The 23617-nt window shown below is 47.1% G+C and overlaps 2 protein-coding genes across 3 annotated transcripts; both read right to left on the reverse strand.

The window, feature by feature from the left end:
- Window positions 1–478: 478 nt before the first annotated feature.
- SLC25A53 (solute carrier family 25 member 53) lies at window positions 479–10131 on the reverse strand. The gene is made up of 2 exons (XM_006026528.3): window positions 7386–10131; window positions 479–1907 (listed from the first exon to the last, which is right to left on the reverse strand). The coding sequence occupies exons 1-2, from the start codon at window positions 7414–7416 to the stop codon at window positions 976–978; spliced, it is 963 nt and encodes a 320-aa protein (XP_006026590.1). The 5' UTR covers window positions 7417–10131; the 3' UTR covers window positions 479–975.
- Window positions 10132–10423: 292 nt separating this feature from the next.
- Window positions 10424–21863, reverse strand: LOC102384041 (ribose-phosphate pyrophosphokinase 1-like). 2 transcript variants are annotated; one of them, XM_025207451.1, is made up of 4 exons: window positions 21710–21853; window positions 19133–19338; window positions 17313–17472; window positions 10424–12641 (listed from the first exon to the last, which is right to left on the reverse strand). In XM_025207451.1, the coding sequence occupies exons 2-4, from the start codon at window positions 19333–19335 to the stop codon at window positions 12549–12551; spliced, it is 456 nt and encodes a 151-aa protein (XP_025063236.1). In that variant the 5' UTR covers window positions 19336–19338; window positions 21710–21853; the 3' UTR covers window positions 10424–12548. The 2 variants fall into 2 exon arrangements, with proteins under 2 accessions (XP_025063236.1, XP_006026597.2); XM_006026535.2 differs by having other exon boundaries at window positions 10426–12641; window positions 19133–19306; window positions 21710–21863.
- Between the last annotated feature and the right edge of the window lie 1754 nt (window positions 21864–23617).

Here is a 23617-nt window from a genome sequence, read left to right on the forward strand (position 1 = left end):
TGTGGGAGCCTGCTGGGCTTCCCCTGGGTCCTACTGCCCTTGGGTCTTGTCAAAAATCACAGGAACCAAGGGCAGATAAATATAAATTTTCCAAAATTTTTAGGGGCCCCACGGGCTGGACAGAATGGCCTTGTGGGCCAGATCTGGCCCGCAGGCTGTATTTTGCCCACCCCTGGTTTAACTGATGGCTGGGGGTGGTCACACCACAGCTTGCCAGTCACAAAAGGCTCCCAGGCAGTTTGAATGAGAGTTGTGAGCCATGTCCATCTACCCCAACAACAGCAATTGCCAAACTTGCATCCTGTCCTCCCATGGTAGCAACTTGTCTTGCATGCACTGTCCTCACCCAGATCTATCATATGTGTGGCTCTCAGGTGTGTGACAGTTATAGCATATGGCTCAAAGGATTAGGACATCTGGCCAATCCAGATTCAGGTCTTACAATAATTAAGATTTCTGCACTTTGCACCCACAGGTCTCAAAGCAGTTTATTTGGGAAAAACCATTATCCCCATGTTTTACAAACAGGGAAACCAAGGTATGGAGAGGTCAGATGCTTAGTTTTAGGTTACACTAATTCAGTAGCACAACTGGGGACAAACCAGCAATCACTTGCCTCTCTCCTATACCCTGACTGCTAGACCACAGCCAGCTCAGGGAGAACCTGCTGAAGCTGGGCTGTAAGCAGCTTGAGTGGTTTGTTCAGTTTGACCACAGCCCCTAAAACACTCATGGCTGGGCTATCGCTGAATAAGCCACCTTCAGACTGGTTAGAGCAGTAGTTTTCCCTGAGCTTCTCCTTGGTGGTACTGACAGTGTGATCTTTCTTTTATCAATTGAAAGTTAAGTTTGTAAGTTAAAAGGTTTTATTGACTGCAAATTTCAGGGCCTCTTTGCAAACAGGCTGGTATCAGCCAGATTGAGGCACCAGGCCCTCAGTGCCTGTACAGGGTCTGCGAAACGCTAGGCTTATGACTAGCCTCTCCTGTCACGCCCAGCATTTTCTGTCAGGAAGTCATGGATGGCAGTGGTGATGCCCCATGTTGGACATGCCCGCAGGACAAGCAGGGACCCACCCCGGTATAGAAGGGTTAGCTTCCTCCCACGCGACTGCCAGACAGACTGCATAGACTTCCACAGGCTGAGGACCTCGTGCCCCCCAACCTGCGACTGCATGTTGGCAATGAGGACAGTCAGAGGGTACAACATGAGGCTGGTCAAGGTCCCATTGACACTGCCGGACACTAGGGCAGGCAGCCAACTTGGCAGACCTTTGTTGGACAGGCTGTCACGGAGGGGGTCCTTGAAGGAGAAGTACAGGGCGCTACCCAGGCTGTTCCGCAGCAGAACGGGGCCAAGGCCCCGGTAGTAGCCTATGACAAGCCTTTCCTTCAGGCCATAGGAGTTGAATTCCTGCAGAATGCTGCGGGTATTTGGGAACCTGCTGTTTTTCCGTCCATCCTGCAGGATGTTCTGGACCCGTTCAAAGGGATTCAGGACCAAGGCCTCCATTGAGCCAGAGAAGAAGCCTGCTGCCCACCGCTGTGGCAGCACATAGGAGTCGGATGTGTTGCTGGAGAGGAAACTGAGGAAGCTGTCGTAGGTGCCAAACATCAGGGTTCCCTGCAGCGTCTTGGACATGAGTGGTGGCAAAATGCCCCGGTAGAGGCAGCAGAGGCCCTCACGGTGCAGCTGGCATACTGCTTTGTGGATGGAGAAAGCGTGGATCTGCTGGCGGAAGATAGTCTTGTGGATGGGAAATGTCGCCAGGATGGACAGGAAGCTGGAGAGGGCCCCATGGTGGTAACTCCAGAAGCTCCATCCTTTCTCTACCTCCTTTCCATTCTTGGAGTCTCCACACTGAATCCCAGCTGTCTCTTCCATTCTGGGACCTCCTCTTTTAGCCACTAGGATCAGGTAGAAAAAAACCTAAAATAATTTGTAATAAGGTGATAGGCTGAGGGACCTAAGGTCATTTCCCAGCTGCATAGGTGTCACTGTGGCTGATCAGTTTATGCTAAGCTAGAACACTAGCTTGCATGAACCTGTCCCTTCTCAAACAGGATCCACACCTCAGGCTGTGCTGGAAGAATCTCACCATTGTTCTAGAGGAGGGCCGATGGTTTTTTCTCCACTGTCCAGCCTATTTTACCCTGGCTTTCTCACTGAGTGCCCTACTTTGTCCCTGCTCTCCAACAGGAGGGACCCAGATTTTTTTCTTTTTTTACCAGTTTCAGAGACCATTTAATTGTGTTCCATATTAGAGGCAAAGCTAGAAAAAGGCCAGTTTTGTATGGGTTTTCCCAGCAGGGCTGGACCATGCGCTCTCAGCCCATCACCCACAAACAATCCAAGTGAAGCATCCCCAGAGGTGGCCTCATGGTCTTTTCTATGGAAAACTCAGGTACCCTGATAAAACGTTGCTTTCTGTAAACCTATCTTACTGCTGCCCATGAACCCACACTACTTGGCTGTGTACAATCCTTTCCATCTAGACAAGGAGAAACAGTGCAGCAATGAGTTCTGAAGAAAGCCTCTTGTATTGGTTTAAGCAGCCTGTGCTGGTGTTAGAGCAGTGGAGGGACTGACTGTTAATGCACCCCAGAAAAAGACAAGCCCCTGAGTTGACTCACCATGACCTCCTGGATTGCCACCTGGATTTCCTGTATGCCCTGATCTGCCTAACCACATTGCACCCACGTGTGCAACACCTTTGATTGCCAGTCAGAGGGTTATATGGACTGCCCTGCAGAACTGCTGTGATTAGCTGTCTGAAAAGTGGCATTAAATAGGTGGCCCCACCTATCCCAGAGTCTCCCCTGAGCTGATTACTCTGCAGGTATACTCCAGGACTTGATTCCTGCCTCAGGAAGATTGTAGCCTTTCACTGGAGTGCATCCAGTCAGTGTGGGCCTCAACCATAGCTCATGGAAGTCAGTGGGGGCCTCTCCTTTAACTTTATTAAGCTTCATATCAGGCCTGTAACTTCTCCCTTCGGCTATGGCTGTTCACTAGTTTAGGGAGAACATGAGGGGAAAACTGACCAATGGCTATGGATGGATCCATGAGGACAGAGTCATCGTGGGGGCTCTGTGTAGGGTTCAGACATGAGATCTGGGTGTGTGGCCTTTCCCCAGCAGCATTCAGGGAACGCTGCATAAGGGAACGAGTCCTTTCCCCCTAGAACAAGTCCATTGATTCAGGCATTTGATCAACACTGATGTATGACCAGTCACTGGGATAGTCAGGAGGGAGCAGGGTCAGTCTGGATGGCTATGGGAGCAGAGGTGGGGATAGGTTGAAAGGTGCTTTTTCACTTAACTGGAGCTGCCAAAGTTTGCCTTGTTACCTCTGCTATTTCTAAACCAGAGGAACAGGACACAACCAGTGTGCACAGCAGAAGGGGGACTCAGGGAGCTCAGTGCCAGTGTTCCTATTTGGACACAGAACAAGTGGCCATATGAGGAGATGCTGAAGGATCTCAGACTCTTCAGCCTAAAGAAAAGAAGGCTGAGTGGGGACTTGATTGTGGCTTACCTCTATATCAGAGGCGTACATCAGGGGCTCAGTGAACAACTGTTCACCAGGGCGCCCTGGGGGAAAACTAGAAACAATGGCCACAAACTCCTGGAAGACAGTTTCAGGCTGAACATTAGGAAAACCGTCTTCACAACTAGGGTGTCCAAACTATGGAACAAATTCCCCCCAGAGGTGGTGCAATCACCTACCCTAGAGGTTTTCAAAGGAAGACTGGGTGGTCACCTGGCTGGGGTCACCTGAACCCAGATGTCTTTCCTGCTCATGCAGGGGGCTGGACCTGATGATCCTTCAGGTTCCCTTCCAGTCCTATGAATCTACGATCTGGGGTCTGTAGGTGCAAATGGCTCCTCTCATATATCCTGACCCTAGGCTCCACTTCCAGGGAGACATGGGCCCTCCGGAGCTTTCTTGCCTCCTCTCTCTTCAGCAGGTTTCCAAGGGTCAAACTTAACTTTCAGTTTCACTATTAAAGTAAATAGTAAAGCTAAATTCAGCTTTGGCAGAATCAATCACAACAGATTAGGGTCTGTGGAGTTGTGCTGGTAAACCCACAGGGGTGCTTGGTCTTGGGTCACTAAGTGAACCAGGGATCTTCTTAGGGAAAGGCCTTCATCATTTCAGTGCAGGTAAACAGTGCATCTGCCCTAGTCTCATCAAAACCTGCAGAAAAACCACAAGGCCTGGAAAAAGCTATATTCCACTTCTTGCTAAGAAGAATGGATAGATGGATGGATAGAGTAAGTTCCAGGTCAAACTAGCCAAATCAGTTCCAAATCATATCGACTGAGCAGAACTCAGTCGTTCCAAAAACCACATTGATTGAGCAAGCAGAACTCAATTATGCTAAACACCATGTATGGTGCTACAACTGACAAACAATTCTCTGTCCTAGACCTATCACCCTGGAACTTCAGATATTTCTGCCAGAATAGCTACCCCACCTCTGCAGACAATACAAGCTAAGTTAATAGAAGCCATGTCCTGTGGTCATGGCTGTATCCATACCAGGGGTTTTGCTAGTGAGGGGGTGTGATCTTTTCAGTCCCTCCCCACCATAAGCTGTGCTGCCTACACTGTCATGTAGACCAGGGCTACGATGCTGAGCCTTTTTCCAGCTGGCTCCAGCAGTGCTAACCTGCAAGAGCAGCAGCGGGTTAAAGGCCTCAGGTATATCCCTCACTACATACACAACCCATTTGCCCTTTACCTTGTTTGTGCCTTGGGGAAAAAAAAAACTAGGGTCCAACACTCCTGTTTCTGATCTCGGTGGGATTACACCTCCTCTACAGCAGTGTAAGCAACCTGGCTGGGGAGAGGCAGGTCCTGAGGGAGCTTCCCCCAGGGAGGAAGCTGCTGCATATGGTCACTTCTGTGCATATGGCCAGGGGTCTGCCTGGGTGCTGCATACAGGGTGGATGAGGGCAGTCTCCCCCAGGGTCCCTTTTACATAATTAGTGTGGATCAGCTCACAGCAACATCAGTGCCACTCTGCTGGCTTCAGCCCACTGGAAAGGCCAGTGCTGTCCCAGGTGACATCAGTGGCTGCCTGCCCCACTCCTGTGTAGTCGGCAGGTGGGGAGGGCTACAAACAGGTTACCGACACAAGGGGTTGACCAGTCCCTTGCATATCAAATGCAAATGAGGCCAGCAGGGAGACAAGCCTGCTTTGCTAGGGGGTCCCCTCATATCAGCTACGGCCTTGGGTACCATCATGCCCCAGACAGCTCTACTCTCCCACATCCTGAGCTCCATTGTTCTCAGCTGTCATCTAGTTTCCTATCTCTTCTCCCCTGCTGATGGTGAAGTGCAGGGCATGGATGCCTTCACACCTCTTCATTTGCCCATGCCCCCAGGGGTAGGATTGAGGGCATAGCAGGGAAAGCAGCCCACCCCACTGCAGCACAAGAGCAAAGCTGAGCATGACGAGGTGGGGGAGGATGAGAAGGAAAGGAGTGCTCAGTTATAGGTGGTTTTAAAAAACAAGACAAACCCTTCATAAGCAGTGGCTGCTACAATGACTAAATCAGGGTCAGAACGATACATGGGTAATAACAGGAGTTAGCATCAAGGGCAAAACTCACCCCTGCTGCCACTCTGCAGTCAATGGAAGTTACCTCAGGTCAGAGCTTGGCACGATGTGAACTTTCCTTTGTGTCCAGCAAAGTTCAGACTAAAGCAAGCAAAAGGCTCTGCTGATAAGCACTTCCTTTATCTGTGGTGAACAGTGCTCAAAGCTTCATGTAGTGCTAGGGGTGCTAGTCATAGCACAGCACTTCAGCACTGAGCATGGAGACTGTTCAAACATCTTGTGGCAAACCATCATGTTTAAACAGAGCTTTCATGCTAAGCCAATGGGGCCACAAACCTCTCTTTTTTAGTGGAGTGAGGGAGGGAGGCTCACCTCATGCTTAAGAGCCAGGGACTCCTAATAAGAAAATCTCTAAGCAGGCCTTGAGAAGCATCTCTGCTTTGGACAATCACTGTCAAAATGGCACCTTCTTACTCCATAGTTTTGTTCAGTGGGAATAAGTCAGTAGCTATGCAGAAGGGAGCCCCACATCCCATCCATTGTCAGAATTATTCACCCAGGTCTTTTTGTTAGACCCAAATATGCTGGTACATGTGATGTGTATCCACATCATACAATTGCTCTAGCCCTGCTCCTGTGAATACACATGACCAGCCTCACTGAAATGCAGGGGAAGGGGGTCTTTATGGGACTAGAGGCCCTCAGCAAAACCAGCAGGAGACTAGGACTGCAAAGCTGTAATTTAGGGCAGACTTCAGGGAGCCCTTTTGTTCTTAGCTGCAAGTAACTGCTTTGCACAGCTCATTTTGCAATGCTGTTATTGCTTATGAAATGCAAAAAGGAAAAAGAAAGTAGATTTTGTACCCAGATTTTGTACCTGTGGTAAACTGACTCAGATCCCAGGCAGAAAGGTATGGTGGAGAAGGAGGGGGGATGGACAAAGAAAGGTGTGGCTGGGGGAACAACCTTTTTCATTTGTAGAAAGCTGGACACATTTGATTGAGAAAATGCTGGAGTATGGCTCCACCCAGTGCCATTCTCAGTCACTTCTCAGTGTACATCCTTTTTTTTTTTTTTTAAATGTATTTTGGAAATGTTTTCATGTTCCAGGTCAAATTAGCCAGATCAGGTCCAAATCCTTTTGATTAAACAAAGCTCAGTCTTCTAACACCACATGTGATGCTGCAACTGGCAAGTATCCTCCACCCCAGACTTTTCAGCCTGGGGCTTCAGATACTTCCAAATCCATTGGCAAGCATTCTTCTACATGCAGGCCCAAGCCTGGAGGTTTGGGGTCAGATATCCCCAGCCAGTGGGCACAGGAGCAAGCTAGGGAGGACTCCCCCGTTTCCATAGTCAGTGCGTAGCTGAGATCCTCCCACTGGAAACTGGCCAGTGTGTAGCAGAAAGCCCCCCTAAAGGGAGGACCACATCTCCAGTCTGGGTGTAAAACAGCCTACTCTAGCAAAAAAAAACTACAGGGAGCAACCATACTCCCTCACCTGGGCAGAGGCTGTGCTGTTTATCTGCGATGCTCTATCTGGCAATGCACCTCTGCCACCAAAAGTGGAAGCTTGCTCTAGGGTCAGGCAAAGGTTAAGGCACTAGTAGAAATTTTATGTACTAAAGCATCTAGTGGAAAGTGCCAATCAGAAATCAAGGCAGTTTTTCAGGTTTTAAAAGAAGCACCCCCAGGAAGTCTGTATAAAATAAAAGAGCAGGAGAGGGTAATTTCTTTAAGAAATTAAGAGAGGAAAAGGGGGAAGGTCCTTGAAGCCAGGGAGAAACCCCCCCAATAGAAATACCAGTATTTTACCTTGTTTTTGTTTCTCCTGCAGTAGCAGCATCACCTGCCTTCAGCACTACCTTCCCCCTCACCCTCTCTTGCTTGCACTTTTACTTCCGCCCTTGCAGACAGGGAGCAATCTTGCCTTTGGTCACTGGCAGTTGCTGAGAAATGAACTAGGCTATCAGGTCCTCTTCCCACAGAGCCTCCCCGCCCTGCCGTGAGCTCATTGGCTGCTCTCACTGCTGTTCACAAAGCCCCATTTAGCCTGGGAGGATGCAGGAGGCTCAAGCTAGGCATTTTGCATCCCTATACTGGGTTATTTCAAAGGCAGAAGCAGATGCAACAAGAACAGCGTTGGGCTCGGCATGGACTGAGAACATGGGCTGCCAACATCCCTGCAGGGGCAACATTCAACTGTGATGACTAATGAATATAACTAAGGAAAAAAAAGTCTGAAAAAGGGAGCTGTTTTAGCACTGTGGAGATGCAACAAATGAGCTTGAAGCTGCAGCTAAATCCCTGTGGTGCTGGCTGTTGTGCCCCTCCACTCCAAAATGAGACATTAACACCACAAAAAGCTTTAAAGTTACCCACTCAATTGTATGATTACTGTATTACTATTTTATTTACTGGCTGGGGATAGGGGGTTTGCAGGGCCAAAAGCCTTTTAGTCACCCTGTCAGAAGTGGATGCGTGGATTTTGTGCCTGCACACATCTTGTCCTAACAATTTTCCATGTGATATGGAGCTGATTTCTTCGGCATGACAAACTACCTATATGAACGTAAGCGTTCATATAGCAATGGAAGCAAAATGCTGACAAGTAAGGCAAATGCAAGAAAACCTGGTCTGAAGTGGGAGGAAGAAAAAATAATCATTGTCAGCCATTTGAGATTGCTGAGGCTCAGACACACCCCTCTAATGGCAATTTCCAGGAATATCCTCTTCTCTTTTCCAGGAAGAGATGGCAAACAATTTTTTTTGTTCACAATCAGACCAGGGTGTTAAGCTCTCTGCAGGTAGAATACCACATAGTTATTTCAGGCCTGCGAGATGTAGCATAAACCAACTAACCACTTTGAAGCCTTCCACGTAGTGGACAACTGGCAACTTCACTTTTCTTTTTATACTCTGATCTCCTGTCACAATAGCCTTCTATTCCTACCTCCTAGGGTCCAAACCAACTGCTCCTGAATGGCAGGCTTTAGAGCAGGCCAAACTTTCGTTTGTGTTGCACTTCCCCTGGAACTCACTGGCCTTTGGCTGTTTTTCTCACTCCATTTGCTAGCTGTGGCTGTTTGAAGGTTAGAAAGCCATCCTGTTGAATGAACCAGAGTCCAAAATTTTCACTATCAAAAAGAAACACAGAAAGCAAGCGACAGGTTACAGTAGAATGAAGAAACTCAAGCGGTTTACACAAGAGGACAACATAAATAGTGCAGAGTCCTGTTATTTGAGAGATCACATTCTCTTTCATACATAGTACATAGAACAGCATTTCACACATTTCATGTTTATTGTGCCTTTCAGTTTTCACTATGTGGTTCCCCTCTCCCCCAACAGCAAAGTGCATCATGTTTCCCATTTTTTGAAGAATGTCTTGCATTCAACAGCTTATCTAATGCTATCCCAACTATGCAATTTGTCCAATAAAATATGTCACCTGAAGAAATCCTTGCCTTCTCTTGTAGGCATGGGTAAAAGGCAGTTCTGAACACATTTTTGGCATTACACGCTACTATTGCTAGCCAGCACTTCCCTTCCTGCCATCTTTCCAAGACATATTTGGGTATTCTGCTGTTCAGGTAGGTGGTTGGGAAAACTTGGAAGGCCTCTGTTCAGCAAGGAAAGCATGTACAACATGTAGTCCATTCTGAGAACTGCTTGTGCCAGAAGGAATATGCATCTCATTTACTGATATTGGACAACTTGTATTGTCCTAGTTCCTTAACAGACACACACAGGAACCAGGACAAGAATGGGAGCTTGTATTCATTGCAAGAGTTACCTTTAGTTAGGCTATTCCAAGTTACTCTATTTAGGATAATCTAGTTGAATAAGAGCAACTGCACTGCAACTCAGTGACTAGGGTGACAGCCAACAAGTTAACTCAAGCTGCTGCATCCTCCCTGTGAAACTAAGAAATGCATGGCTTCAAGCACTGGCTCCTTCCTTCCCCATTCAAGCTAAGTGTGGGAACATGAATCTGACTGGGGGCAAATCTCAAGTTTTAGCTCAAGCTAACATGAAGTCCTTCCAGCAGATGGAAGGGTGCAATGTGCTTTACTCATGGGTACTTCCCTGAAACTCCCATACTATAGACAGACACATATACATAACATAGATATTGACAGATAAGTCTACTAAAAGTAGACATGCAAGTCAGTATTAAGACATCTGCTCTTATTAGATGCATTTCAACAGCACTCAGGCCATGTCTAGTCTGCTAGGTCCAGCAAGAGCACAGCTTGAAAAGAGGTATTTTAGATTTCAACAAGGAAACCCCAGGTAATAAACATGAAGTCAATGACATCTGGCTACCATGCAGCCCTGCAGAAGGCTGCTTAATCCACTATAGTAATGCAAGTTCATACCTCTAACAGGATGTCAACCCAGTATTTGCCTATTAATTGAAAATTAAACTATTTAATTAAAAAGTGCTTATTAAGCAATTCTCTTCAGTGCTGCTTATTGCCAAGTTGTACCCATGAACAGTGAAACGGCTTCACAGAAGTGTGCCTGCTGTCAGTGGGAAGACGTGGAGCAGTTAAAGTGTGGGAAGACTTTGAAAAAAGCCTTCATTGAAACCTAGACTTCTGAAGTCAAGGATCAGCTTTGATATGAGGGTCAGGCAGGCTCTCTTCTCTCCTCAAGCAGAGAAGCAAAGCCTTAAGTCTTTGAACAATTTAAAAATCACTTATTACAGAGAAGTCCTGTTTTTCACAAACTGGTGAGTAAACAAGCTCAGAGGAACAGTGCACACAGCAACACAATGGTGTTGCATGTTTCAAAAACATTTACAGATTACAAGCACATCTATGATTCTTTTTTAAATAAAAGTTTAATTCCTTCATTGAGGTCTTAGTTTAACACAAATGCTGCAGAAAATCCTCACACCGCTGCCCTGATGTCCTTGCTCTTGGCTTCTGCTCATGATGCATTGGGCAGGGCAGAAGCAGGGCTCCGAAGTAGGAGGCAGGAATCCTGAAAGGACCCTCAGTGGAGCTCAGTGCAGGATGCAAGCAAAGAAGCAAACATACACTTTCCAGACAAACATAGACTTTGGATACAAAACAAAACCTATGATGGGATAGAAGTGTTATGTAGCCACAGGACAAAAGTTCTAGGAAGGGAGAGGGGGAAGTCTTAATTAAAAAGGCACAATAACTAATGCCTAGGAGGACTACCCCAAATCCAGACACCCAGATTGTTCAGGTAGCTCAATTATCTACCACCCTCCAATCTCTCATACCACCTTGGCTGGAGAGACAAGCAACTTCAAAAGCCTCCTCCTTCCTTTCCGCAACTCCAAAGTAGGTTGAGATTGTTTATAAAACCAAAATGCATACAAAAAACAGCTTGGCCTGCTACCCAGTAAGAGTCCAGGAAAGACTGATTTAAACATTTCTCTTAGAATTGTCTGGTATAACTATTATGCATTTAAGTTGTGGATAATACCAGCTCTACAGACAGGAGCCGTAACCAGCTCTGGGTCTGACAGCTTCCTTCATTTCTTTCTTGAGGCCTGTTGCTACCTCTGAGTGGGGTTAGATGTGGTATTGGGAAAGCTTCAATAAATAAAACCACAGATGGAACAAGCCACCCCTGACCTATTACTATCAAGCACTTCACATGAACAGCTGACTCAGATCCATCCTTTGGCTCTCTCTGAAATTTCACAACCTCCCCATTAACCATCATTCCCAAGGTTCCTTGCAGAGATGGAAGATTCTGGTATCAGCCATGGAAAAATATTAAAGAGGCAAATAATGACCCCCCCCCGCGCAAAAAAACAAAACAAAACAAAATAAAACAAAACAACAAAACACAAGCAGTCAAAATACAGTCAATAACTTAGTGGTACAATGGAATACTACACTTAACCTTCAGAGATTAAGATGCCTGAAAACAAAGTTTACAAGGAAGTAATAAGGTCAGCCCATGTCAATCTATTCAGCAGGCACATGCTGCAAGGAAAAAGCAGGTCAGTAAAAGGTCAGAAAGGCTAGCCTTACTAGGGTACCAGCAGAGAAGAGAAGTGGGACCTGTCTATACAGCAAAATGGAGTTGTGACTGTTGCACATGCTAGTGCACCCTTGCTAGCTTCAAGCAACATGGGAACAATCGCAGTCATGGCAGCCCAGATTGGGTCAGGTGCTAGCAGGAACATGTACTATGGAGTACATGCTGGTTACAAATAGGTGAAGAACTGTGCTGCCATACCTCCACTGATCTCATTAGCCATATTAGCTAGATAAAGACAGCACAGGTATGCTAGAGTATGCTATAGCTCATGATAATTTTGCTGTTCAAACACCCTAAAAGGACATCATGTTTCTTCTCCACTACAAGGGCACAGGTGTGTGGTCTCCCTCCAGGAGAGGAAGCTGATGATTGTCCTACCCTTCCATGGTGCTGATCCAGTGCCTCAGCTCTTGTGGTCAATGTATAAGACTTCCTTATCCCACTTCTCTAAGGACATCTATCAGGTATAGAATAAGTAGCACACGTTCAGCAGTCCCTTGGACTCTTGCTGTAAGTTCCAGATCAGCCTGTTCTTGGGAGCTCTACTTCCCATACCACCCACCCCCAACCAACCAACCAAACCCAAACCAAACAGGTATGCATGCCAGATACCCAGCCTCCCCACAAACACAAAACCTCCCACTCCAAGAAAATTGTGGCAATTGGCCATGGTAGTCCTACTCTCCACAGATCTGCAATGCTGACTCTCACTACTGCTGGAAACCTAAACTGAAAAGTCCACACTTTGGAGGCTGCTGGTGGAAGTTGGAGCATTTTAGATGTGCCTCTCCCAGAGCTGGGATCAGACACAATAAGACTGATGTGTGCAGAGGAGGAGCTGTGGAGAACCACACTGGAACAAGCAGAGTCTTCTACTGAACTTTATAATAAGCTGAACAACTTTTGGTTTAAAAAAAAGCCACACAAGCAGCAGCCAGCATGTCGTTATAAAGGGACATGGCTGAATAGGTAGGAGACAGATTCCCCATTATGAGTCCTCCTGATGGCCTCTGCAAGGATCATTGAGATGTCAATCACCTGTAAGAGAGAGAAAGGGGGGAAAAAAAAACCAAGGTCAGTGTCACCTAGTGGAAGACTACACCAAGACCTTAGAGGGTGGCTGAGAAGCCATAAAGAACCAAGGAATCCATTGCCAAGGTCTACAGCAGCTTGTCACATACAAAAGAACTATTAGTTCCCTTTAAACAAGCAAGCAAGATCAGAATTTCACACTGCATATATTGCTGACTGTGAATTATTCTTGCCACTATGCTCTAGTGCAGGGGTCAGCAACCCCTGGCATGCATTTCGAGCATGGCACGCAAGGCCATTTTTCTCAGCACACCACCGCGAGCCTGGGCTCTAAGCAGCTGCTGCCAGCCATGGAGCCCAGGCTGCTCCCAACAGGCGGATGGGAGGCTGCAAGCCCTGCTGCAAGCAGACCGGGCTCCGTGGGCCGGCTGCAGCCAGGAGGCTGCAAACAGCTGCTCCAGGCTCCAGCATGTTGGCACTCCGGCACCTTCCAAGGTAGACATTGTGGTTTTTTCAGCACTCTAGCCAAAAAACACTGCCTACCCCTGCTCTAGTGGCAGAACAAGAAAAAAAATCCCAATGGATGAGCCTGCTGATCCATATTTAGCCTGGTATCCTGCTGTCTGATAGCAGTCATGTCAGATGCTCTACAGGAATTATAGAACCCAGTAGTAGGTTGCATGGTGTAACATTCCTGCCTAAAGTAGATGTGATCTTGCTCTCTGAGGTCTAATGATAAGCTTTGTGGAAGGACACTTAAGTGATAAAAGCTATGGATATTCAGGCAAGAATGCCTTCTGTGCTTTTTTTTAAACCATTGTTGCCAGCCTGAACAACACAAACACACACTCACAATTCATTCACTTGCAACTCTACCAATATCATATATACCTTTGTCTGCTCACAGCTCTGCTGTCTATATTAGACAAATGAAGCAATCTGATGCGTAAGAATAAATGAATGCCAGTTTGACATCAGCTGCAGAGAAAGACACAGACCATTTTAACCTCCCTAGACACTCCATTACTCACTTAAGGGGGGCTGTTGTTAAGCAGCAAACCTTTAAGAAACAACTTGAAGGAGAAATTGCAGAACAAGAAATACTCCAGACTAAATTGTGTTAAGTATGGTTTAAACACAGACTATGGATTCTTACCCAGTTAGCTTTTGCGACTCCTTTGTTCCTATGGGATTATTGCTTGATGGTTGCTTCTTCCAGCACTGTCCCCCCACCCCGACATCCTCTCTGCCTTTTGTATTTAAATTTCTCCCTCCTCCTCATACACTGCTTTGTGCACTTCCTTTCATAGCATCTGATCAAGTGAGCTTCAGCCCACAAAAGTTTTTGATCTCTCTAGCCAAAGGGTGGGGGTGTGTGTGTGTGTGTGTGTGTGTGTGTGTGTGCACGCGCGCGCGTGCGTGCGTGCGTGAGAGAAAGAGAGAGAAAAAGTCTACAAGGTGCAAATCTACAGTCTTGTTTGACTACAGACTAATAAGGCTAATTACGTCTCTATTCAGGTAAGATTCAGAGGTACTGAAAAGTTTACATCCTTGACCTCTGTGGAAGGCCAGTAGGCGGGGCACTCCTGTGCTGAGCCGCCTGCCTCACTGCGCCTGGCCAAACACCAAGCTCCGAGTGCCTCCCCTGGGGCACCTCACATGTGGCCGACCCGCTTCCTGGAGCACACCCATAAGCTTGGGGTACCGCTGCCACCACCTGGACTCAGGTCTTTGTCTGGGCTCTGTGCCGCCTGAGATAAATAGACCCTGTAGACCTTGGGATTTTGGGGTGCTTCTAGTAGCCTGAAGCATTCAGCAGCAGCCTCTTGTGCGGGAGGAAAGTAAAATAGCCGAGCCCACCTTAGTATGTCCATTCCCTCTTAAGCACACACAGTGAGGCGTGCTAAAATGGATAAGTTTGTTGATCAAAGAGCGATGGGGTGGGGAGGAATACCAATAGCAGAATATAGAAAGAAAACCAACACTGAGCAAAACTAGGTGGCTTATCAGCCTTTTGAAATGTGACTAGAGTTCATTAAACTGAGCTTCTAATTAGCTTTCAGGTAAGTAACTCAATTCTGCATCCGGAGTATGAAAGAGGGAGCTCCATGAGTGTGTTTTCAAATGTCCGCTTTAGCCCAAACTGACATCAACACCTGGAAGCTGTCAGGGACAGGTGGCATTTGATGCTGGCCAATCAATTTGAAAAACATCACAGTTACCTACTAGAGTGACGCAGGCTGGAGCCCCTGCCCCCATGTTGTGAGGTAAGATTCACCCCCTCTTACTGGAGGTTCCTCACCTAGGCAGCAAGTTGGCTGCCTAGCACCCACATTGCTAGACACAAGAGAGAGAAGGAAAACAGACAACCCCCAAAGAGAGAGGCAGCTGGAAGGGTATTCTTTCACAACCTTTACATTCTGTGGCAAAGTTCCATAGTCCAATTGTTGAAACTGTTGAAATTACTGAAAAAAAAATCTTTGTATCAGTTTTCAATTTCCTACTTTTTAATTTGCCAACACAAGAACCAGGAGGCATTCTAACAGGGAGAACACAAGCTCCTTTGCTGGGCCTTTCATTTATATGCATTTAGAACAGGGGTTGGCAATGTTTTTGGACAGTACCAAAAACACCTGCAAGCTCGGCTCGTAAGATGGTGGTGGTTCTAAGAGTGGATGGTAGAGGAGCTGCGAGGGGCCCAATCCTTGTTGTGTCAGCACAGCCCTGGACTCTTCCCTGCCATCTGCCAAGGTGCACGTGCCAAGCAAAATGCTTTCACATGCCACACTCTGGCACCTGTGCTGGGGGTTACCTACCCCCAATTTAGAATTTCCCCTCGTATTAATGGGCTAAGCTAGGATTACCATATTTCCAGGTCCAAAAAAGAGGACACCTGTCAGGGGGTGGGGGGAGGGGTGGCAGTGCCATGCTGGTGCCCTGGCCATTCTGTTGCTCTTCACTGACAAGCCACACCCTCCTCCCCCCACCCTGATGCTACCCTTCCAGACCCACTGACCTCAGCACTGCCAGTGCCCCTCACTCCCAAACTGCAGTACCCTGCCTCCCATCCCTTGCTGGTGCCCCTGTCTCCTGACCTGCAGCCCCCTGGCACTGCCAGTGCCCTGCACACCCTACCCACAGTCACCTGCCCCATCTACCTCACTCCTAATCCGCAGCCTCCTGCATCCCGCCCAGCCCTGCCGGTGTTCCTCACTCCCAGCCTGCAGCCCTCTGTTCTGCCTCCCAGCCCTGCACTCCTAAACCACAGACCCCTGCCCAAGCAGCTCCTGCACTGTGCTTGTGCTGGCTCTCTCTCTCTCTCTCTCTCTCACACACTCACTCTTTCTACCTGGTTCCCAGAGCTCGTGCGGAGAGCATGCGACCCCCAGCAGCCAATCACCTTGCCTGCTGCTCCTAACGCCAAGCAGCCAGCCCAGGAGAGCAGAAAACCTGGACGTTTGCTCTTATTTAAAAAACCCACCCAGACGCACCACAGGGGTCCAAAAAAGAGGACATGTCCCACAAAACCCGGATGTATAGTAACCCTAGGTTAAGCACATACCCCAATCTTTTCAGTCTTGTCACAGTTCTACATAATTCCCTGCTCTGCTGCAGCTGCATACCGAGTAGGTTTCTGAGTGGTCACCACCAGCAGGGAGATCCCCATCTTGAGCTGACAGTTGGCTAATGATTACTTAACCTTCTTCTACCTTTAACTCCAAGATGTGCGTTATTTGTATTTCTCATCTGTGAATTCCATTTGCCATTAATTTAACCTTTCCACATAGCTTGCTTGTCTCCAAAATGCCTCTAAAATCTATCTGGTCTTGACAAACTTACACAACTCATCTGTGAGATTTGCTATCTCACTTTCCAGGTCAGTATTTTAGCATTATGCTGAGGAACTGCACTGTTAACCTTAGCCATGATGAAAGCCCACTATATTCAGTCCTACCCTGTGCTTTGCCTCAAGTTTGATTCACTGGCAATACTACTTACACCGTAACAGACTTTTGTGTAAGACCTTTAAGATCTTTTTGAGTCTAAATTATGTTAATTGGCTCACTTTTATCTCCTATTTTGTAAGCACGGTCAAATAATTAAGAGATTTTAGACATTTCCCCCCTTCTTTATCTACCCTGCCCAGCACCTTCCCTTTCCTTCACCTTGCCCCTTCCCCCCCACTCCCACTTACCTGCCGGGGTGGGTGTCAGTGTCTGCGTGTGCCTCTGTGTCTGCATGTCTGTGGGTCTGGGGGGCTGTTCTGATGGGCATCAGTCTGTGGGGGGGAGTGCAGGGCACCAAGAGTGCTGGAGGCGGGGGGCTGTGGAGGGCCTTTAATTATTATCAGATTTGGGGTTTTTAATCAGAGAATTTGCAATTTTTAAATCAGAGAAAACCAGGATCCCTGGTCATCACAAACCCAGCAGCTTCTCTAGTCTTTCAGGAGAAATAGGGTAGACTAGACCCAAATTTTAAACTAAAACACAGGAAACTGCTTTCCAAAGCTATTTCAGATTTCAGAGATGGCAAAACAGGGTTGCCCTCCCTGCTTTTGAAATTACCTGTAAGAGTATTGAGGAGGGGCAAAAGCAAGGCACCTATTTCCCACAGGAAAACAAGTAAATGATGCAAACTCCATCATCCCAAAACACAAGGCTAAAAGTGGCCTCTCACCTGGATTTTAGGGCAGTGCTTCATCTTGTCCTCCTGGGGTATTGTGTTTGTGACTACAACTGCCTCAAAGCAGGCATTGTTGATCCGGGAGATGGCTGGCCCAGAAAAGATCCCATGAGTTAGAATGGCATACACTTTGGTGGCTCCAGCTGATAAAAGCCTAGCAGGCAAAAAAAAGATATACAAGGGAAAGGGTCAGAAGTGTACACTGTGGGTTTCTTCCTCTTTCCCCCACCCCTTCTGCTGGCATAGTGAAAGAAGTTAGGGCTACAGTGCTAGCAGCCCATGTAATTGATTGCTTCTTCCAGCTAAACCTGTCTCAGATCAAGTGAGGTGCCAAGCTGTGACATTAGATGACTAATACAGGCTGAAGCAGGTTTTTCAACTGCCATACACTGCATTGCATTTTGCTGCAGGTTACTTGGGTATTAGAAGAACTTTGATCTTCAGCCTTGGACCTCTAACATTAGAACTAGTTTTGGTATGAAATATTTCTGGGCGCAATATTTATACCAACACCAGGGTGACAAACCTGGCTAAAAGTGTGCTCTTAAAATTAGCTAAGCCTATATGTAGAGGACACCCAAAAAGCTGGGTTACTGAGGAGTTATACCCTGTTTAACATGCATATTATTATAATGACTATTATGGAATCTTTGACACAACCTTTCAGCCAATTTTACTCCATCAGTTACGATGTGGTCACAACTAGGGCTCTGCAAAGCTTCGGTCCCTGATTTGGTTTGGTGGAGATCTGGCCCGATTCGGCGGCTGAATCTCCAAATCTGAGTTGAATCAGAGGACCCATTAATCTCTCTGAATCGAATCAGAACCCACCGAATCAATTCGTAGAGATCCGGAAAGATTTGGACATAGAGACAGCTTTAAATGTTTTTTCTACATACCTTTAGGTAGCTGGGGCTCGTGAATGCTGCAATGCTGGGGTGCACGGAGTGTCCCACAGAAGTGCAGGGAGCTCCCCAGCACGCTTGACAACAGACCTGGAAGCGGACCAGAAGCACTTCTGGTCTACTTCTGGGTCTGACGGGGAGCATGCTGGGGGGCACCCCTGAAGCCCCCCAGTGCAGTGACTGGTGCTTCCTGAGTCTGGGGGTGCACCCAGCGTCCCCCTGCGGCTGACTGTGGAGCCAGGGGGCCACAGGGGGCCTTCCCAGTGCACTTCCTGACAGACCCTGAAGTGGATCGGAAGTACTTTAGGTCCACTTCCGGGTTCAACGACGAGCATGTGAAGGGCCCCCCTGCGCTCTTGTGGGACGCTCCATGGGCCCTGGCATTGCAGCATTCACAAGCCACACCTGCTACCTCTAAAGTATGTAGAAAAAACTTCTAAAGCTGTGCCTATGTCCAAATCGCTGATTTTCCAAATCAGGATCAAATCTTCTGATTCGGCGCAATCGAATCAGGGGCAGTGCTCTGAATCAACTAATCAAATCACTGTTCCTGATTTGGGCTGAATCCAAAGCGAATAGGGCCTGCTTTGCACATCCCTAGTCACCATACAGGCTGGAAGAGCTCTTCTATCAAAGCCAGAATATGGAAATAGTATATTCTAGCTATTTCTGGTACAAAAACAGGTGTAACTTAAAAACAAATGTTCTTTTTAACTAAACCTTTCAGGCCTTTATAATCATTAACTTTCAAAAAGGGCACATACCCTTTTTCTATAAAGAACTGCAGGTCATCTTTTGTAACATATCTACCTTGACAGGATGAGACTCCAAACCAATCAGGGAGCATTACCAGCTGCCACCTGTATTTAGTTCTTGATTTCAGTCAGACTATGCTTACATCTCACTTACTTGTCTGCTGCATGGCAGATGGTGCCACAGGTGTCTGCCATATCATCTACCAGAATGGCCACTCTGTCCTTCACATCGCCCACCAGCACCATACGATCTACCTCGTTGGCCTTCTTTCGCTCCTTATGAATGAGGGCAAAGTCTACATTCAGCCGATCTGCAATGGAGGTTACTCTGTAGAGAGAGATTTGCAAAGTGTACATACACTATTGCATGGAAGCAGCTTTGGTAAGAGAAGGAAACTGTTCCAAGAGTGCATGTATTGAATGGGCAGCAAACTAACATACCTATTATCACAGACCTACTTTTAATACATCTAGGAGGGATGCTTTCAGTTACCACCTACATGGAAGTGCCATTAAAACTGTGAGAAGGTAGAGATGCTTGGAAAAATCAATGAACCCAAAGCCTCTGATTTGCTCTCTTCTGATAGCAGCAACTGGATTAAGGTAATAGGCATGCTATCCTCCTGATTAGTACAAACTGAGAATTTGTAGATTTATGGTGGATTTAGGGTGTTACAAAGACTTACTGAAAGACGGATACATCGCAAGGCCTGTATGTATACTATTCTTCCAGAATATTCCAGTTGCCAATGAGCAGAATGTAACAGTGGAGAAAATTTTAGGGGGAAAAAGCCAGTAAACTCTGCTTTATTTACCACTATGGTTTCATTTGCACTATCAGCATGCCCTTCTACCCCCATTCACACTTGAGCTGGATAATTTACTGTTATGTGCATTCCCTTTGGAATGGCAAGTTAACAAGTTCACAGCATGTTGCTAATTCACTCAACTGCACAAATCAACACCAAGATAGGCTGATAAAAGCAGGAACAATGCAAACCATTAGCTGGATATAGTAAGAAGAATGTTTAAATGCCTTGTCACTGACTCATTAGTGGAAGTTCAAGTAGCCCCCTCCTCAGTTCCTTTATTTAAAAAAGTTGACAGTTTATTGAAAAAAGTCTCTTCCAGACTCCAAGTTTGACAATTGGTGTGACCCTGAGTAGAAGAACAAGACTCACCAACCAGGGACCTCTGAGTTTTTCCAAGTAGCAGGAGAAGCATTAGCACACCTCACACTCAGGACCCTCTTCCTGACCCCACAGATTGGGATGTTAGCCAATGCTTCAGGGGAACCTGCCTCCTCCCCTCTGGCTAATAGCATCCATAAGAAAGAAAATAAATCCTTCCTGTTCTACACAGGCAACCAGGAAAAGCCCTGAGGCATGGTCTTACCAGAGACTTTGCTCACTACAGAACAGTTCTCTTTATAGCCCAACGCAGACTAAAAATTCATAATTCAACATACTAAATCAGAACTCCCTATCCTGATTTTGATCTGAAAAGAAATTCAAGCTCTCTGCTCCCCTCTATTAGGTTGGAGGGTGATTCCAGAAATTTACTCCAAGTCAGAAATCTTCAAATTTCCAATCTATATTTATCCATAACTACTTTGTAGCAGTTTGATCTTGTGCTGAGGGAAATTAATTGAGTGTTCCATGACTGGGAGCCAGTTACCTTGAAATTACCACTCAGTGTGGCCTTAGGTCACTCAGTGTACCCAAGCCTGGTACCAAGGTCAGCCAATCTGTAAAACAACAATATTTCCTTTTCTACTTCAAAAGATGTTTAAGCTTTGTCCATACAATACTTTGAAAGTGATCACAAGAAGAAAACCTGCCCACAAGACTTCTGAAATAAATGCAATTATTTTGGAAGTCTTATACAGAGATTACAGCTTAGCCAATCTGGCATTTTAAGCAGCAAGGAACAAAAACGATAAAATAGCTTATATATAAAACTGGTCTATTTTGTAAACTCTGGCCAAGATAAACCTTAATGGTCACACAAAATGGATGTTCAGAACATCTGGTTGCACAGCTGCAGTGCACTCTAAGGTTCATAACGGTAGGTTTAATTACTCTAATAAGGAGTTTGTGTACTAGGCTTGGCAGGAAGCGCTAAGGCTTAAATATGGTTTTGAGAATGTCTCCCAAATTAAACAACACATTTCCTTGGACTATAATCTGTAGCCACTGCATGAAATTTACAAGTGCTCTTGTTTTCTAAGTATTTCCTCAATGAGAATTCAGGAGCAATTCTAAGAACCCTGCACCTACGAATGCATTACCTACGCAAAGGTAGGAAAATATTTCAAATATCAGCTCCTGTATCAGAACAACATCATAAATGGTTTTTACTTTTTCCTCCCTTGATAATATGCAACCACAGACAATTATGCTTTCATACAGCATGTGTAGCCTTGGCTAAAGAAGCAAGCAAGCATGAATTACCAGTGTTTACTGAATAGTAATTCTAGGAACCCACCCCAAATCTCCATGCAAAGCCAGGGACATATTCTAAACCTGGATTTGAGGATATGTCTCTAGGAGGATGTGTTAAGGTGCTTCTCATCAAATGCTAAAGAAGAGTGCTCACTGTGATGCTGGGAAGGCAAACTTACATAGCTAAGAGAGCTTCCAGAATTCAGGCAATGCAAAGATCTACAAGGGTCACAGTTCAGGTGTTTACAAGGATATGTCCAAACTGTCTCAGGGTGGATTGAGCTCACCTCTTGGCTCCGCCTGCATCTGGTGAAACAATGGTGCAGTTCTTCCACTCAGCAATGTTCTCCTTGATCCACTTCAGTACTGCAGGTTCAGCATATAAATTATCCACAGGGATATCAAAAAAACCCTGTGAGAAGGAAAAAAAACAGAAGATCTATATATCTGACCTTCAAGTTCCAAAGACAGACCTGGCAGAAAACAACAGAAGTCCTCCATATAAACAGGCGCACAGCCCACAGGCTTCCCACAGCACTTTCTCAGCTCTCCTTTCCATTTACATTATGAGAACAGCAGTAGCCTTTGGACACATAGAATACTAATGCAAAATGTCGTCACCTTTCCATTTCTACTAAGAGAAAGTACTCAGCTAATGTTTCCTCTGAACACTAGGTCATAACTCTCTTTTCCTCTTAAAGCCTGTCACAGATATCTGCACAAGACCAGTCGTGATACAGTAGGAACATTAGCTGCATTTATTTCTGTAGTTGCTAGTTACTGGTTTAGAAGTTAACTATGTGGTTCTTAAAAATCATTGTCTACTTCCAATGTTGCACCTGGAAGCAAATAAGAAAAGTGAAGAGACCTGAGTGCTTCCTTCAAATCTACAAAGCTGCCTGCCTCAACAAAGTTCAGGCAAATGCCAACGTTTTGCCTCCCTACACCCAGAAATGCACAGTGCTACACATGCGTGTGCACAGGCACACACGCAGCTTGCCTCCCTACAAAAACACGTGCTGTTTGCCTCCCTAAAAACACAGTGCTATAGGCTCCCTAAACACGTGTGCACACACGCATGCTGGGCCTGCCTCCCCAAACACGTGCGCGCACACACGCTGTGCCTGCGACCCCCCACACGCGCGTGCTGTGCCTGCGTCCCCTCACACACACATGCGCTGTGCCTGCGTCCCCCCACACACACGTGCTGTGACTGCGTCCCCACACACACGCCGCCATGTGCCTGCCAGCGAAGGAGCGTGTACTCCGCGTGCCTGTCAGGGCGCGTGCGCACACACACACACTGCGCGTGCCTGCCGGCACACACACACACACACACACACAAACGCTGCGTGCCTCCCAACACACACACACACACACACACACACACACACAGACACAAACGCTGCGTGCCTCCCAGCACGCACACACACACACACAGATACAAACGCTGCATGTGCCTCCCAGCACACACAAACACACACACACAAACGCTGCATGCGCCTCCCAGCACACACACACACACAGACACAAACGCAGCGTGTGCCTCCCAGCACACACACAGACAGACACAAACGCTGCATGTACCTCCCAGCACACACACACACACACTGCACGTGCATGCCAGCGCACACACACACAAACACACTTTGCATGCCTGGCAGCACGCGCGCACAATCCGCATGCCTGCCACTGTGCACGCGTGCACTCCGTATGCCTGCCAGTCCGCGTGCCTGCTAGCATGCACACTCTACGCGCCTGCCAGCACACACGCGCACACACTGTGCGCCTGCCACCACGCGCGTGCGCGCCCACACACACACACACACACACACTGTGCGTGCCTGCCAGAACGCACGTGCACACTGTGCGTAACTACCAGCACGCGCGCACACACACAGACACACTGCACATGCCTGCCGGCACACACACACACACACACACTGCGCATGCCTGCCCGCACACACAAACACACAATCTGCGTGATTGTCAGTGCGTGCATGCGCACACTGCACGCAGGCCAGCGCGCGCGCACACTCTGTGTGCCTGCTAGCGTGCACGTACACACACTATGTGCCTGCAAGCACGCGCGCTCACACACTACGTGCCTGCAAGCACGCGCGCTCACTACGTGCCTGCAAGCACGCGCGCGCGCACACACACACAGTGAGGGCCTGCCAGCACGTGCACACACA

This window comes from Alligator sinensis, unplaced genomic scaffold (genome assembly GCF_000455745.1).
Source record: "Alligator sinensis unplaced genomic scaffold, ASM45574v1 scaffold387_1, whole genome shotgun sequence".
Classification (NCBI taxonomy): domain Eukaryota; kingdom Metazoa; phylum Chordata; order Crocodylia; family Alligatoridae; genus Alligator; species Alligator sinensis.